The 16442-nt window shown below is 50.9% G+C and overlaps 1 protein-coding gene across 1 annotated transcript in view; it reads left to right on the forward strand.

Moving 5' to 3' along the window:
* LOC143640789 (uncharacterized) overlaps positions 1 to 1917 on the forward strand; it is a 99365-nt gene extending 97448 nt beyond the window's left edge. The window contains exon 7 of the mRNA XM_077108354.1: positions 1811 to 1917. Coding sequence (XP_076964469.1) covers positions 1811 to 1917 — 107 coding nt within the window. The remainder of the gene's footprint in view (positions 1 to 1810) is intronic.
* The last annotated feature ends 14525 nt before the right edge of the window (positions 1918 to 16442 follow it).

Consider the following 16442-nt stretch of genomic DNA (forward strand, 5'->3'; position numbering starts at 1 on the left):
ACACAAAACTAGTAGAAGAAAAAATACTAAACATCAGAGAAGAGGTAAATAAAATAAAGACTAAAATATTATTTTAAAAATATCAACAACAGAAAGAATTTATTTATTTACTTATTTACTTACTTACTTACTTACTTACTTATTTATCCCTAGGATTGAACTCAGAAGTAACCACTCACTGAAAGATGTCTCCAGCCCTAGTTTGTTTTTTATGGAGAGACAGGGTCCCATAGAGTGGCTCAGTGCCTTACTTTTGCTGAGGCTGTCTTTGAACTTGCCTTCCTCTTGCCTCTCCTTGGGAATCTAAACTGTTCATGTCAATGATTAAGAGAACAGCTTTGCCATTGAACTCACTTAAGCAGTGGGAAGATCATGATGCTGTATAATATAAGCATTCCCAGACGTGACACCTATGGAAAACTTTGCATTGACTTTGTCCACAGAAAGCATGAGACTCACCTTTCAGGACTCTGCTTGGTGCATGGTTTCGCTTCTTTTTTTGGAGGAAGGTTGTCTGTTAGAGACTAAACCCAGAACATCATGCATGCTAGGCAAGTGCTTCTCCATGGAGCTGTGCCCTGAGCCCACCTTGGCCTTCCTTGGTGATCAGGTCTGTGGGACTCCATTTTTAATGACTTACTGGGAAACTTCATGTCCTCTTATTCTACCCCTTCTGCAGATACAGTTGAAGGAGAAGGTGCTTTGGAGAACCATTCCCCTTTTCATCTTCTTAGTCTGCTGTCAGGTCAATTGGGTCTCCTATGCTGTTGTTGGGGCAAGGGGGAAAGGGGGGGCACATGCGCAACTTCTTTGGTTTCCACTTGTTTCCTTTGTTTGGTATTATGGCCTCAGATCCTGTGGACCCTTTCTACTGAATGTGAGAGAGTCTGGCCTCCAACAGAAGGAGGCTCAGACTCACTCTGCATCTTCTCTGCTGTACCAGCACCATTAAGTTTAATGACAGCCTTTCTGTGGAGCTCAGAGAATGGACAGCTCCGTGGCCTTGAAAGTCTGCATGTGCCACATCAAGTAGCCTGATCAAAGGTGCATTCAGCTTGGGCAACACCATCTTCTTTGTAGTTGGGTTTGAATGCAATACAAAACCTGGAAGAGCAAGATAAATCTCTGCTTGAGAATTTCTGAAAACTTGAAAAAAATAGAGTGTTTGAAATCCCTGAAATGAGATGATGAGTCAACCTAGAACATTTTCTAGAACTTTCTATTGGTTTCTCAGCTGCATCTTTTTCATATCTACAAGTGAAATATATGGATCAAAACCATGAGTGACAGTGGAGGGTCAACTCTAACCAGTCACCTGTGTATGTTGATGGTGCATTTGATGGACACAGTTTAAAAATGGGGTTTCAAAGAGGTTCCAGTTCAGAATCAGAGCTCATCTAAACATGATGGAAAGGGAAGGTTGATTCCCAACTAGATCCAATTTGCCAGCCCCATCTGCAGACTCAGGGAATTATTTGAATGTTCTCCAGTTTTATGAACTGATGAAAGATGGGCCTCTCTGACCTTTGTCCAGCAAGAATGGATCTTTCCATGGGGATGGGAATGCAGCAGGCTCTTGAGTGGTACGTGACGTTCCAAACAGAATGACATGGGGTCTGGCGGACTTGACAGAGGGACACAGTTGTGTTCTTATCTTTGGTTTTGGGGGGTTATTCTATAATTGCTGCCAGAAACCTGAAGTCCATCCAATGTGGATAAGGGGTCACATGCAATTCTGTAGGTTCATTTTATTTAATGATGTCTTGCTTTCTTGAGCTCACAGGGGCTTTGTGGGTGCCCATTTTCTTAGGCTCACTCATGGAGCTGGGTATCTCTGCAATGGTCACCTTGGGCCTCATCATGCAGCTCTTGGCTGCCGCCAAGATGATTGAAGTTGGTGACACCTCAAAAGACTAAGTCCTTTTCAACAGAAGCCCAGAAGTTTAAGAAAGATCATGGGTACAGTTCTGGTGTCTAGTTGAGAATTTGAATTGGCTCTAAAATGGGGGCATTAAAACAGCACAGTTTGGCCTGTGTGCTTGGCCTGCCGACCCTGTAGGTGCTCCATGGCCTGTTAGTGAGAGAGCACTTCTGGGAGGTGCTGGGTATGGGGAAAGGCTAGGCAGGGCAGGGGAGGGCAGGAATGCCCCAGAGGATGGACTTGAAGAATCAGGGCATGGAGGTCACCCCTTCACCAGCCATGATTTCCGTACCTCACGAAGGAGGTGACATCTACTTCAGAGCTGTCATAAGAATTCAATCAAAGCCAGATGCTGTGGAGTATGCCTGTAATTACAGAAGCTCTGGAGGCAGAGGCATGAGGATCGTCATTTGAGGCCAACCTCAGGAACTTAGTGAGGCCCTCAGCAACTGAATGAGACCCTGCTTCTAAATAAAATAAAAAATGGCTGGGGATAGAACTCAGGGGTGAAACACCTCTGCTCAGTCCTCAGTACCAAAAAAAAAGAGGATTAAATTAAATAATCACTCTCACAGTGCCTAGCACATGGTAGTTATTTAGCAAGTGCTATTTTTCTTCTGTATTTAAAAGGATTTAATGAGCAAAAAGGTTATCCTCTCAGGCCAGCTCTGCTGTTGATTAGTTTTTTGGAGAGGAAGAAATTCAGATATTAGTTCTGGAGACTTAATTTCTATATTCTATTAAACTAGGTTAAGAGTATTGCCTGTATCAAATGACAGGCAGCCCCAATAATGGGGACCAGCCTCAGAGTAAGTGAAGCCTAGCCTCTATTAACTGGAATGTGTTATTTAGAAAACAATATTTACAATTTTCTACTCTGCCATCTTGCATACAGCATGTCTTAGAGATCTTAAGTTAGTAGGTTAAATAATTCAGTGAGAAATCCATCTAACTTAAATTGTGAGTTTCAGACACAAATCAAGATTGTAGAATATATTTATGTATTAATGCATTAATCATTAATGAATTAAGTAATGCGTTATTAAATATTAAGAAATGTATTTATTATTCAATGCCTTAAATTAATGCATTATCCTCCTAAAACACTAATAAGTGGTTTTCTTTTTTAAAATTTTTATTTTGGACATTTTAAAATATACTTGGCTTAGTGCAGTGGTGCACGCCTCTAATTCCAGCAGTTCAGAAGGCTGAGCCTGGAGGATTGTGAGTTCAAAGCCAGCCTCAGCAACAGCAAGGCCCTAAGCAGCTCAGTGAGACCTGTCTTTAAATAAAACCAAAATAAGGCTGGGGATGGGTCTTAGTGATTGAGTGCCCCTGAATTCAATCCCTGGTACCAAAATCAAAACAAACAAACAAACAAAAATTGCATTATTTTTCTAAAGACCAAATTGAGTGTTTTTCTCTTTCTTTGTTTTTAATATTAATTTTTTGCAGACCTAAAAATGGAACTCAGTGCCTCTATCACTGAGCTAAAGTGCCAGAAGTTTTCTCCTTACCCTTGTCAATTTTTAAAAATTATTTTCATCTTAAGAATTCAAGAACTTTTTTTAAAAAAAAGAATTTAGGATGACTGGACTGAAGTTTAGAAGAGCACTTGCCTACCATCCTTAAGACCCTAGGTTCAATACCTAAAGCCACAAAAAAGATGAAAGGTGGTTTCACTAGAAAGCCTCTGAGTTCTTATGTGTTTTGACATTTGACAGTTGGACACTCCTCACCAAGGTTCCCTGGGGCAGTGTCAGTATTTGTCATCTGTGTTCCTTCCATACTCTGCTCAGGGTTTTCTTGGGACGCTAGTGCTTGGCATGATTATCACCATCAGCCAGTCCATTGTGGATGTGATGAGAGGCATGGACAGGAACCCCTCAGAGATGGGCACTGGGATCTGCCTTCTGATCACCACTCAGGTGAACCCCCACTCTCACCCCACTTCCTGAGTGACCCCATCGTCTCTTTTCTTCTTCAGCAGTACTCAGCCAGAGCTGGGGCCAGGCCAGGCTCAGGGCTGCGATCAAGGCTAAACACTGACCTGAGCAGGGTAAGGCCCTAGGCTTGAGGCTGGTCACTTCCCCAAAAGAAATCAATCAAATAAAGACACTGTGCCCATATACAAAGAGAATTATTGAAATCAATAAAGGCATGCTGTCCACCTGAAAACCCCAAAACATTTAAGAAACAAAAAAAATATTGTGGCTGGGGCTCAGTGGTAGAGTCTCACCTGGCACATGCAAGGCCTTTGACTCTATCCTCATCACCCCATAAAAATAAAATAAAAATGGTGTGTCCACCTCCAAGTAAAAAATAGATTTAAAAAAATAATAGAGAATTGAAAGACCCTGGCTTTGGCTTCTGAATTCCCATGAGGCAGATTGAGAAGTGTCTCTTATTTGGCCTTCATAGCAGAGAGCCCTGTCATTGAAGATGGAAGGAACCAGGGCCCTGGGGCCAGTAATGCAGAGTCCACTTGTATTTATTAATTTATTTTAATTCTGCAGTTTATTGTGGCAGGCTTGATCGTCCTCCTTTTGGATGAGCTTCATTATAAAGGTAACAGCCTGGGCTCTGGATTCTCCCTCTCCATCTCAAACAACATCTGTGAAACCATCCGGGGGAAGGCCTTCAACCCCACCACCATCAAAACCGATCAAGGTAAGGGCCCTGCCTCCCATTGGGCACCTCTGCAGGAAGTTTTCATGCATGCAGAGTATTCCTCTGGGGGAAAATGTCTGTTTCTGAAACATTTCTTCTGAATTTTCATTGTGCAAAAGTTTAAAAATATAGCTGAGTGCAGAGGCTCAAGCCTATCATCCCAGCAGCTCAGGAGGCCGAGGCAGGAGGATCACAAGTTGGATATCAGCCTCAGCAACTTAGTGAGGCCCTAAGCAACTCAGTGAGACCCTGTCTCTAAATAAAATATAAAAAGGGGCTGGGGACAGGGCTGAGAGGTTAAGTCGTCCTGAGTTAAATCTCTAGTACCAAATAATAATAATAAAAACAACAACAGTAACAATACTTACATTCAAAATGATATCTAAACTTTCACATCTTATAAGAATATTTTAAGGACAGTTAGCATGCCACAGAGTAATCCTGCCTCACATTTCTTAGCAGGAACCTGCACTGCAAGGATAAAGAAGTGTTGATTTTAGCCAATTGTCTTCTAGTGGACATTTCAGTCCTTTCTCAGTCACAGTTAGCATTGAAGTGAATATCCGTGGGAAATCATCTGCACATATTTTAGTGGTTCTTCTTAGTGAATAAGATTCTAAAAATGAAACTGCTACACCAAACCACTTGTTCAGCCAAGGAGCAGTTAGTTCGATGATTACAAGTTCAAGGACAGCCTTGGCAAATAAGTGAGACCCTGTCTCAAAATGGGCTGGGGTAGAATGACTGTTTCTGGGTTCAATCCGCAGTATTGCCAATTTGGGGTGGAAGGCACTGGGGATTGAACTCAGGGACAGTTAACCCCTGCGCCCCATCTCAAACCCTTTTTGTATTTTGTTCAGAGACAGGGTCTCGCTGAATTCCTTAGAGCCCCAATTTAGCTGAGGTTAGCCTCCAATTTACAATTCTCCTGTCTTAGCCTCCAGAGCCACTGGGATTACAGGCATGCAGCATGACACCTGGCTTACAAATCTTAATTAAATAAAAATTGCAAAACATGTAAGACTTCTTAGGAGAGGGAAATTGACTTTTCTTTTCTTTACTTTTTCTTTTGGCCTCTGATCCCTGAATCTGTTATTTGCTGGGAAGTCTCTCATGGGAAATATTTGTGTGCATTTTTATGTATTCTTGGAATTGAGTGTGGATCTGGTTCTCAGCCTCCAGTGCCACATCATCAAATTTAGGAGACTGCAGATGAGTCCCTGCAGGGTGCCTGAGAGATCCCATGGGAAAGACTAGACCTCAGGATGGAGAGTCAGGAACACTTACAGAAGAGTAGGCAATGTGACACCAGACTCTTCCTAGAATTTCAGAAAATCTAAGGTGAATTGAGGATCTGGGGGTACAAAGCAGCTGTGCCCCAGCCATGGATTTGGGGGTGAAAGCTGGGTAGCACTCGAGGAGTCTACCAAGACCTCCTTTTTTTGAGGGGGTTGTCTTCAAAAGGAGTGGGAGAAGTGGTGGCTATAGGGGGCCAATCAGCTAAGGCTTGGGCCGCGGCAGCCAGCCAGAGGATCATTTTGCTCTGGAGCAGGATGGTGAGTGAGGGGACAGTTTTGGAAGGAATGATTTGCTGTCCCTTGGATACAGGCTGAGAAAATTGCTGACAAGGTGGCACATCTATTCAGCCAGAGCCAGCCAGTGTGACATCAGAGTGGGGGCCTTAGGACTTAGCGAGAGATGAAGGCAACAGGCAACCGAGACGTGGAGGTGGCTGCTCTTGGCCACCTCTGGAACCTGGTTGGGGCATAGGGGCTACCTGGGGGGCTTTGAGTGGTGCTGTAAGGAGCCAAAATTGTGAAACAACGGGGAAACCCCCAGGATGGGCAAGAAGCAGGCACAGGTAGCTTGCAGCTGGAAGGGTGTCCTGTTACCAGGACTGCCACCACGGCTTAGCTTGCAACCTGGAAAGTGTGGTGTGGAAGGGGCCCTAGGGTGGAGAACGCAGTTGGTCATTCTTCCCTGAGGTGGGGGACAGCCCAGGCTTGGAGGGAGGTGGACAGCACAGACATCACATGGCTCTCGCACCCCGGGTGACACTAGCACATAAAACAACACAGTTCCCAGAGATAAGGGGGTAGTGGTTTGCAAGAAATGGCCACGTTAAACATTCAGAAAGCTTGTAAGGCCCTCACCCTGCCATTGCTGTCACATACCTTTCATTCCAGGACACTTGTCAGGCAGGTGATGTTAAGCACCAGGCACTTCTGTGGATGCTAAGAATACAAAGGGATATAACATAATATGTGTGAGCGTCAGTGTCATCCCAGGGCCCTGGGTTAGAGTAGAGCAGAGAAGGAAGACAGGGCCACTGAAGAAGAGTCTTACAGGTCCATCTAGAGAACCTGGCAGGTTCAAAAGCCCTGGGGCAGAGATGAGCTGGTGTGTTGAGGGTTGGCACGTGGCTCAGCGGAGCAAGCAAGGGGAGTTAAGAGAGGTCACTGGTGGCAAGACGAGCCAGCACAAGTCCCTTCTTTCTCCCCCTGAGATTGCTGAACTTCCTCCTTTACAAAATGCTCAAGCTTTCATGACTCCAGATTCTCGACCACAGGGACATCAGCTGTTGTCCCACACAGTGAGGCGCCCGGGAGACCGGCTGTCACAAGACCATCACGGGGATCCTAGGGGGCCAGAGAAAGCTAGGACAGCGTTTCTGTCACAGATATCCTGCCCATGTGGTCTACAGGACAGATGGCCCATTTGAGTGGCCGTCCAGAAGGTTAAGCAATTCCTGCTGTCCCAAGTCTGGGGTGACAGGAAAATGCTGTCCCAGGTAGAGAATGGGATGTCCCCAGCCATTAGCCACTCTGCCCACAAATGCCATGTCTAGGGAAGCACCGACCTGGCAGCAGGGGCCATGGTGACAGTGTTTCTCACTGTGCTTTTGTCCTAAAGTTAGTCTCATACCATTTCTGAAGTGCTCAGACCTGGGCGCCCTGTGCTGCAGTGTTCCTGGCTGGTCTCTTGCCAGGCCCCTTTCTGCCTGTTGCTGAGGCTGAGGTAGGAGCATATCAACTTGGAGGCCAGCCTTAGCTACAGCAAGGCCTCAGCAACTCAGCAAGATGCTGTCTGTGAATGAAATACAAATAGGCTGGGGGGTAGGGGTTCATTGGCCGATAGCCCCTGGGTTCCATCCCTGGTGCCAAAAAAATCCAGACTGTGACCCCATGACTGTGGGTGCCGTGAGTCTCCTGGCTAAGTCTCCTGGCTGATTCTGTTCTCCTGCCTCTGCTTTGGCCAGGAGGAGGCCTAAGATCCAGCGGAGTCCAGCCCCTTGTTCTTCCCTTCACGTTTGTGTTCTCCTTTGTCAACGGGCATGGAATTGGAGGGTGCCATCGTTGCACTGTTCCATCTCTGGGCCACGCACACAGACAAAGCCTGAGCCCTTAGAGAGGCTTTCTCACGCCAGAATCTCCCCAACCACATGAACCTCATCGCCTCCATCTTTGTCTTTGCTGTGGTCATCCATTTCAAGGTGAGTCCAGTGTGAGCACAGGAAGTCTGCATTTCTTTTTCTTTAATTTTTGGTACCAGGGATGGAACCCAGGGGCACTTAAGCCCTGATCCCCATCCCCAGCCCTTTTTATATTTTATTTAGAGACAGTCTCACTAAGTTGCTGAGGCTGGCCTCCAATTTGCAGTCATCCTGCCTCAGCCACCAGAGCTGCTGGTGATGACAGGCCTGCGCCACTGTCTCTGGCTTCAGAATAATTGCTTTTTCTGTTTTTTTTTTTCATTTAAATATGAATGACCATAGAGTGGACGTCAGTGCATTTGAAACCAGTTTTTCTGTGTTTTTTTCTGTGTGTGCCCCAAGCACAGTAAGAGTGAGGGGAGGGGCAGGTGCTCTCCAGACTGTCAGAAGTTGGGTGCCAGAGCTGATGCCACTATGCCTCTGTACCATAGGGGGCAGCGAGGCTGTGAAGGGTGCCCTGTTCTTTGTCCTCAGGGCTTCTGGGTTGACCTGGCCATCAAGACTGTGCACTACCATGGCCAGTACCACACCTACCCAATTGAGCTCGTCTTCATCTCCAACGTTCCAATCGTCCTGCAGTCCGCCCTGGTCCCCACCTCTACATCATCTCCCAGATGCTGTTGGGCCACTTCAGCGGGCACCTGCTCGTCAGCCTGTTGGGAACTTGGTCTGTCAGTCAGATGTTCCTGGGGAGCCTCCCTGGCCACAGAGTGGTGGTGCTGCTCAGCATCTGTGCATCTTGCTCCTGACCAAGTGTCTCACCCACAGATCTCCTCCCCTGTGACCTTTCCCAAATTCTGTGCAGGACGTTTTTCATAACAGGGACTTAACCCAGGGGACCTTGACCCCTGAGCCCTTTTCCAACCCTAATTAGAACCAGGATCTCACTAAGCTGCTTAGGGCCTTTCTAAGTGGCCAAGGCTGGCCTCCAACTTGCCATCCTCCTGCCTCAGCCTCCTCAGCATGGGGTGACAGGTGTGTTTCACTGTACCCGGCTGCAATCACAGTTATGGTCTTCTCTGGGTTCATTTCGAAGCTCAGGTTAAGTAGACGCAGCATCCCAGACCTTATGTTTCTTCTTACCAGGACATGTCTTTTGGAGGCCTCACCCGCACCTACCCAGTTGGTGACCTGTGTTACTACCTGTCTCTGCCAGTGTCCTTTGGCTCCGTGTTGGAGGACCCTGTCCATGCAGTAGTGTATCTCATGTTCATGCTTGGTTTCTGTACCTTGTTCCCTGAGACCTGGGTCAAGGTCTCGGGCTCCTCTGCCAAGGACGTAAGTATGAACAGAGGTTCTTAATGTGTCGCTCGGCTTGTTTCTTTGTCCCAGTAGTGGTGTGTGACATTCAGGTGGGCCACCCACCTTGGTGAGACAGTTCAGAGCATTAAGGAAGACAGACAAAGCTCAGCTATCAGCAGCAGGTCTGAGAACCTGAAGCAGAGTCGAAAAACACACCTTGTCTGGTCTTCTCCTTATGGCACCTTGTTTGTCCAGGGACACTTAACCCCTGAGCCACCTCCCAGAACTTGTTATATTTTATATGGAGACAGGGTCTCACTGATCTGCTTAGGCTCTTGTTAAGTAGCTGAGGCTGGCCTCCAACTTGCAATCCTCCTGCCTAAGCCTCCCAAGCTGCTGGAATGACAGAAGTGCACCCCCAGCCCTTAGGAAATTTTTAAAGTCCGTGTTAAGATGTAGAGCTTCAGAAAGAGCCCTTTAAGTGTCCAGCAGCTCGAAACCTTTTTCTCTGAACCCACCTCTGAGCCCATCCTCTGTTCTGGGCATTATGCAGGTGGCCAAACAGCTGAAGGAGCAGCAGAGGGTGATGTGGGGCCACTGGGAGACATCCCTAGTGCATGAGCTCAACCAGTGAGTAAAGTACCCGCCCCCAGTCAGCAGGTACAGCTCCCAGGCCTCGAGCACTGGTGGGCCTTGGACTTGTGGTCTCCAGTGTCCATGGGTCTTATTATCAGATCACAAGGCAGGCAAGGTCCCTGTGTCATTGGATATTCATTAACCTGCTAAGCGCTGGATGCTGGGGACATGGAAAAAGATGCCTTTTGCCCTCTGCAGGGAGCAAAAATAATGCAGCCTGGCGACCCAGCATGGGGCTCTGTAGGGACTGTGCTGGCAGCAGGGGACCCTCACCTCTGCTCATGGTGGTGGGATGCTGCGCTAGGCATCTAGGAGCAGGTGCTCAGGCTCTGAGCACAGAGTGGGGCTCCAGATGGAACTGAGCTGAAGTGCCGAGCTCTGTGGGGTACATTTGAAAGCCAAGGAAGGAGGATGGCAAGGTGGAGGCCAACGTCTGAAACTTAGTGAGGCCCTAAGCAAATCAATGAGACCCTGTCTCTAAATAAAATATAAACAAAGGACTGGGGACGGAGCTCAGGGTTTGAGCACCCCTGGGTTCAATCCTCAAGACCAAAAAAAAGACTGATGGTGGATCTGGCTGAGAGGCCAGCAGAGCCTCAGAGTTTGAAGTGGTGTTTGATGCGGGGAGGTCAGTTCCAGCAGACAAAGCCATGGCAGAGAGGAGTCCAGAGACCAGCTGGGCCACGGCCAGGTTACCCGTGTGGCCATCTTTGTCAAGGAGCTGAGCGAGGTGGGCAGCATGGGCACCCTGCTCTTCTGAGAGCCATGCCTACCTGAAGACCAGGGAGGGAGAAGACCGGGCAGTTCCTCGGAAGGCAGTGGTGGCCGGGGGCAGCGGTGCTGTGGCGTGTGGGGACATCGTCATCTGGCTGACGTCTGCCCCTTGTCTCCAATGTGGGGCAGCCACCCTCGGCGGGGCTTCTCTCCTCTTTCTGGCTTTGGTAGCTGCAGCTGTGACAGGTATGGGGAGCGCTGTTCCCATTTTCTGACTGACTTTGTTTTTTTTCTCCCCTCCCACCCTGAGTGATGTGTGCAGCCACCATGGCATCCCTGGTACCCACAAAGGTGCCTTTTTGACTCTGCTTAGAAGCACAAAATCTCTGTGTGTGGCCTTAGGGTGGTCGGGCGTCAGGCCGCACCTCCTCAGGAGACAAGGACAGCATCACCAGCATGTCCCCATCATCACCAGCGGTGGCACTATCTGGGTGCAGACTGTTCCCATGGGGGACGTTGGGTCCTCTGGGCTCAGGATGACATACCTCCCTACCCAGCCATGGGTGGCTGATCTCCCACCAAGTGTCCAGATGGGCCTCATGCTGGGGCAGAGCCAGGACTGCCATCCCTGCCACCTCATGGCCACTTGTGGCCAGGCAACTTTGTCCTTGTTTGGGGGAGGCTTGGGTTTGCCACGTCCACCCTCGCCTGATCGAGCTCGTTTCCCTCAGGGGACCACCCTGCCACGTCCACTTGTCCAGACTCCAGTAAGCTGTGGTGTGTCCTCACTGTGCACCTGCCCCCCGCGCCCCTGAAAAGGGACATCTTCTCTCTCCCTGTGTTTCTAGAATATTCTGACTGCACTTAGGGCCCAAATGCAAGTAAGGAGACAGCAAGACACCACCAGCTCTCTCGGCCTCCACCATATTCTTCCTCCACCATATAAAGAGGCCAAGAGGGGAAGTTCAGGCTCAGGACCTGAGCTCAGGGTCAGGGGCTCGGGTCCCTGGGAAGATGCTTTGGTGTCTAAGACAGAAAGACAATGATGTCTGTGGTGACAGGTGACATAGACCATGAAGCTGAGGACCTTTCCGGAATTCTCAGCTGCCCCTCTCAGACTCAGCTGCAGGCTCCCTTGGCAGGGTTCCCCAATTCTCCATGGGCCCTCTCGTGGCTCAGTAGAGGTGGCATACTGTGCCCAGAGACCTGGAATAAGAATCAGAGGGGCCTCTGCATAGCCCAGGGCCCAGCACATTCTCCCATCTGGCCTTGTCTAGACCCAGTCCCCAGCAGGGCAGCCCCACCACCAGCCACCTCCCAACCCAAGGGGGCCTCTGCAGTACCTCTCCTGCTCTTGTTAGAAGGCAGGGCCTCTCAGGCCACGGCTGGGGATTCCATGGCCTCTGGCAGGTAGGCCCAGTCCCTGGCTCCCTGGCTGTGACTGGAGAGCGTCAGAATTCAGAGCAGCTCTCGGTTCTGCTCTCCCCATGTGGCCTGAGCTTCCAGGCCATGGGCAGTGATCACAATAGTTGGGTGGGCAGGGGCTGACCCAGCTTCCAGGGGACTGTCACCTTGGACGCCAAAATGGCATAACTGAGATATGATGGATAAATGATAAATAAAGGCAACTTTTTACAAACTGCTGGTTCACTGTGTTGTTTCTGCTAAGGCTCATCCCCAGAGACATGCTGGCCTGCAGCCTGACCTTCCTCCTGCTGGGAGCATCCCCTTGTGAACATGCCTGTGTCCGAATGACTCAAGAGGCTGAGGCAGGAGGATCATGAGTTGGAGGCTAACCTCAACAATTTATTGAGGCCCTCAGCAACTCACGAGACCCTGTGTCTAAATATAAAAAGTGCCAGGGTGGGCCTCCATCGTCCAGCAGCCATGTGGTTCAGTCCCTAATACAAAGAAAAACAAAGACTTCAAGTCAGGAACCTTCTGCCCCAGGAAGTCCTGGGCCTTTTCTCTCTACCCTGGGAATTTGGGGCTGTGCCTGGGGCCACCTCCAACCAGCCTCAGAGCAGAGCAGATGGACCCAGGGTCAGATAGCAAGTGGGTGTGTGTGTGGGGGGGGATGGACTGGGGCTCAGGACCCAGCTTCTCCTGCCCCCCCTGTGTCTGCCACTGATTTCAGTGGCCAGGTGGCTCTTTCCGCTTGGGGAAGACTCTGCTCACCACTTCCTCCATGAGGTCCCTGTTCAACCATGGAGGCCTTGAGGAAGCAGCTGGTTCCCAGGAGGCAGCTGGGAGGCCAAGCTCCAGGCTCTGCCTACCCCAGGCTCCCATCCCCAAGGTTTTCTTCCCAACGCTTCCTCCACCGCTGACCCCCACCTGCATTCTGGCCTGGCATGGTCCTCAGTAGCATAATACCCATGAGCCTCTCATCCTAGCCTCCGGGTGCATGGCCAAGGGAAGGGCAAAGCTTCCTGATGAGGACCGGTGCCTGAGCATGTAGCACCATCCAAGGGCCGTCCTCTAAGGACCATCAAACACTGACCCGAGCTTCAGCACCCACCAAACCCATTGATATGTCTCCTTGGAGGCTCCTAGGGGTGCTCTAATTATGCCAGAACCCACCTCACTCCTTGCCCAAAAACTTCTGGGGCCACATCACCCGTCTGTCCATTCTAGAAGCATTAATGCCTGGATGAAAAGCAAATAGACCGGAATCAGGAAAGGTCTAGCAGTTTCCATGAGGCCAGAACACGTGCATGCCTGTAGGGCATGACTTGCTGCCCTGCCCGCTTCCCGTCCTGGGGCTGCACACATGTCAGGGATGGTGCCTGGCAATCCGCCAGGAGGCAGTGCTGTGGGTAGTGACAGAAAAAAAAAGACCACCTCCAGGAAGTTCCAAGACTCTTTCAATCTCATGGACATCTGGTGCCTTCTCTTACAGACCATGGGATGGGTGGACTTGTGAACTCGCTCCACCCCTCTGACATTTACCCTGATTGGCTCCTGTGCAGTATATTAGCTGTGTGTACTTACTCATTAAATGAGATCCTGCTTTGACTGGTCTTCTTGGCGCATCTGATTGTCCTCCAGTGATGGAGTGCTGGGTGTGGGCAGCCAGTTGACCTTTGCCTCTCTTGGCTGGTCAAGTTAAAGGCCAGGCTCAGCAACTTAGAAAAACCTGGCCTCAAAAAATAGTTCTGGGATGTGGCTCTGTGATCGGCCATCCCTGGATAAATCTCCAATCCCTACAAATTAAAAAGAATATGCTGAACACTGGGTGATGCATGTATCCTGAAGTCTTCAGGGACTAAGGTATTGCATGTACAGTTCCAAAATGCAGGACATTGGAAGTGGCATGGACAGTGCAGAAGTTGATGACAGGGAGCGCCTTATGGTGGGTCTTGGGCTCAATAGCAATTCTTCAGCCTTGCACTTGATGAGTCTCAAAGTCAATGTCAGAGAGACACCTTGATCTGGTTTGGGGGTCTCCAGAGAGGAGGCCTGGGGAGCTTGTGGCCAGGGACCAGAGGCGGAGGGTGGCACCCAGGGCAATTTCCACTGAGAACTCCTTCTGTGCCTTCCTGGGTTGTGGTCCCAGGGACTGAACCCAGAGGTGCCATTCCCCCCCCCAAGCATCCCAGCCCTTTAGAGACAGGACCTTACTGAATTGCTGAGGCTGGCCTCCACCTGGCGAGTCTCCTGCCTCAGCCTCCTGACGCACTGGGATGACAGACACACCCCACCGCACCAGGCTCCTTCGGACTTTCCAAGCAGTCCCCCTACGCTATGCCAGCGAACACCTACTGCAGCATAGCCTTCCCAGATGTCTCCCACTTGGGCGCCTCCCCACGCTCTGCTCTTCTCCTTATGGGGAGCAGGCGGCAAAAAACTTGGGCGAGCGTGGCCACTCCCCAGGTGCTGGGAGTGGGCTACACCAAGAGTGTGGGCGGGAAGTGGTCCCAACACAGGGGCTGGGAATGGGTGGCGCAGGAATGGGGGCGTGGCAACGCTCCAGGGGGGGTGGGTGGGGCGTGGGAAGAGCAGGGGCAGGGGGAGCGTGGCAACGCCCCTGGGGGTGGCATGGGCCGGGCGTGTGCGGAGCCAGGACTGCACTGTACATGTGCGTCCAGCGGGGATGCTGCAGCCTCCTGGTTGCTGGCCATGCTTTGCTTTGCGGCGACAGCAGAGCCCCCGGGACCGCTAGGAGGCGACAATACATCTCCGCTTCGGGTCTTGTGAGAGCCAGAAATCCCTGCCAACATCCACACCCAGCTCGCAGCTGGGCTCCTCTAGGGAGGGCGCGGCTGTCCCTCACCCAGTGGCTGGAGCTGCCTGCTGCAGGATGCCCTCGACCTCCGTGGCCCCTGGCCGGTCCCGCTGGGCTCTGGGCCACTGGAGCCGCTGGTTTTCAGGGACACTGCCCAGGGGACAGGTCACTTCAGGGTCTCCCCGGTCACTGGAGGAATGTGTCGGAGTCGGGTGGGGTGCGGGAGCCCCGGGACCCTGGCAGATTTTTGCCACCGCCACTATGTCCTGAGTGCGACAAGTTCTTAGGTTGAAGAGTGCAGGTGGCCAGCAGCCAGAGCTGTCCCTAGGCTGCCAAGTGCAGGTGCCTTGGGTTTGGGATTCGCCCCTTGTGTTGGGACTGAACTGAACCCAGGGGCGCTGGCCAGTGCTGCATGAGCCAGCCCATTTTGACTTTTAATACAGGGTCTTGCTAAGTTCAGAGGCTGGCCTCAAGTTTACCATCCTCCAGCTTCAGCCTTCAGCCTGGGATGACAGGCACCCGGTTCGGATCTGGGGTTCTCCAATGGCTGGAACAGTTGGAAAGGGGTCCGCAAGGGACAATGATGGTGGCCCTAGACGCTGTCTGTTGCAGGCAGGGGTGATGTCTGGAAGCCTGCCTGGTTGTCACTGCGCTCCCGCCCCCACCCCTGCTTAGGTCCCTCTGGTCCTTAGGTGAGCCTGGTGCAGGATCCGAGCCCTAGGGGTCCCCCTGCGTTCCCAGGCCCACATCCACCCTGCGTCCCCTGTGTTCTGCACAACATAGCACCCCACGGCTGCCGGTGTGCCAATTAATCACGCGAGGCTGACGGTGCAGACCTGCTTGCCGGCAGCTGATGGTGATGGCGACAGGAGGTGACAGAGCGGACAATCGGTGGGTGCCTATTGGCCCATCTTTTCGCACAGCCTATTGATCATGGCCTACCACGGTGAAGAGGGCGACAGAGGCCCCCAACACCTGGGTGCCCAGCCACCGTTCTCCAAATGGGAGGTGGCAGTTTGGTGAATCGCCCTTGGAAGGGGACAAGGAACAGTGCTTACTGATGGGTGAGCAGGGAGAGGGGTGGCCGCTGCCCTCCATCCCTGGCTCTGCTTTTCTGAGGCCTGGGACCAAGGGAGCCCACTGCTCTCTCCCCTCAGTGCAACCCTGGGACTGCAGCCCAGGGTCTTTCTCCCAGTGGGGATACTGGGTGGAGCTAGTGACTTCGCCTGGTCTGATCCTCTCAGCTCTGAGGCCATCCCCAGACCTTGGGTTCTTATCCTCCAAATGGATATTTTTCTTCTAAGACCAGCGTATGATTTCCCACCTATGACAAGGGACAATGTGCGATGTCATTCAGTGTCCTCATTAAAGATGGAGCTGCCTCTGCTGGCCTCTGGGAGCCATTGGGAGGGAGCTGACACTCAGGTCACCAGAGCAGCCCCATGTCCTCAGGCCTTTGCACCCCATAGGAATGTCGAGTCTCAGAGACCCGCGGAGACCCTGTCCATCAGAGACAGCACGCTGTGGCCTTCAGTCCCCCT

This window comes from Callospermophilus lateralis, unplaced genomic scaffold, assembly GCF_048772815.1.
Source record: "Callospermophilus lateralis isolate mCalLat2 unplaced genomic scaffold, mCalLat2.hap1 Scaffold_6079, whole genome shotgun sequence".
Lineage (NCBI taxonomy): Eukaryota > Metazoa > Chordata > Mammalia > Rodentia > Sciuridae > Callospermophilus > Callospermophilus lateralis.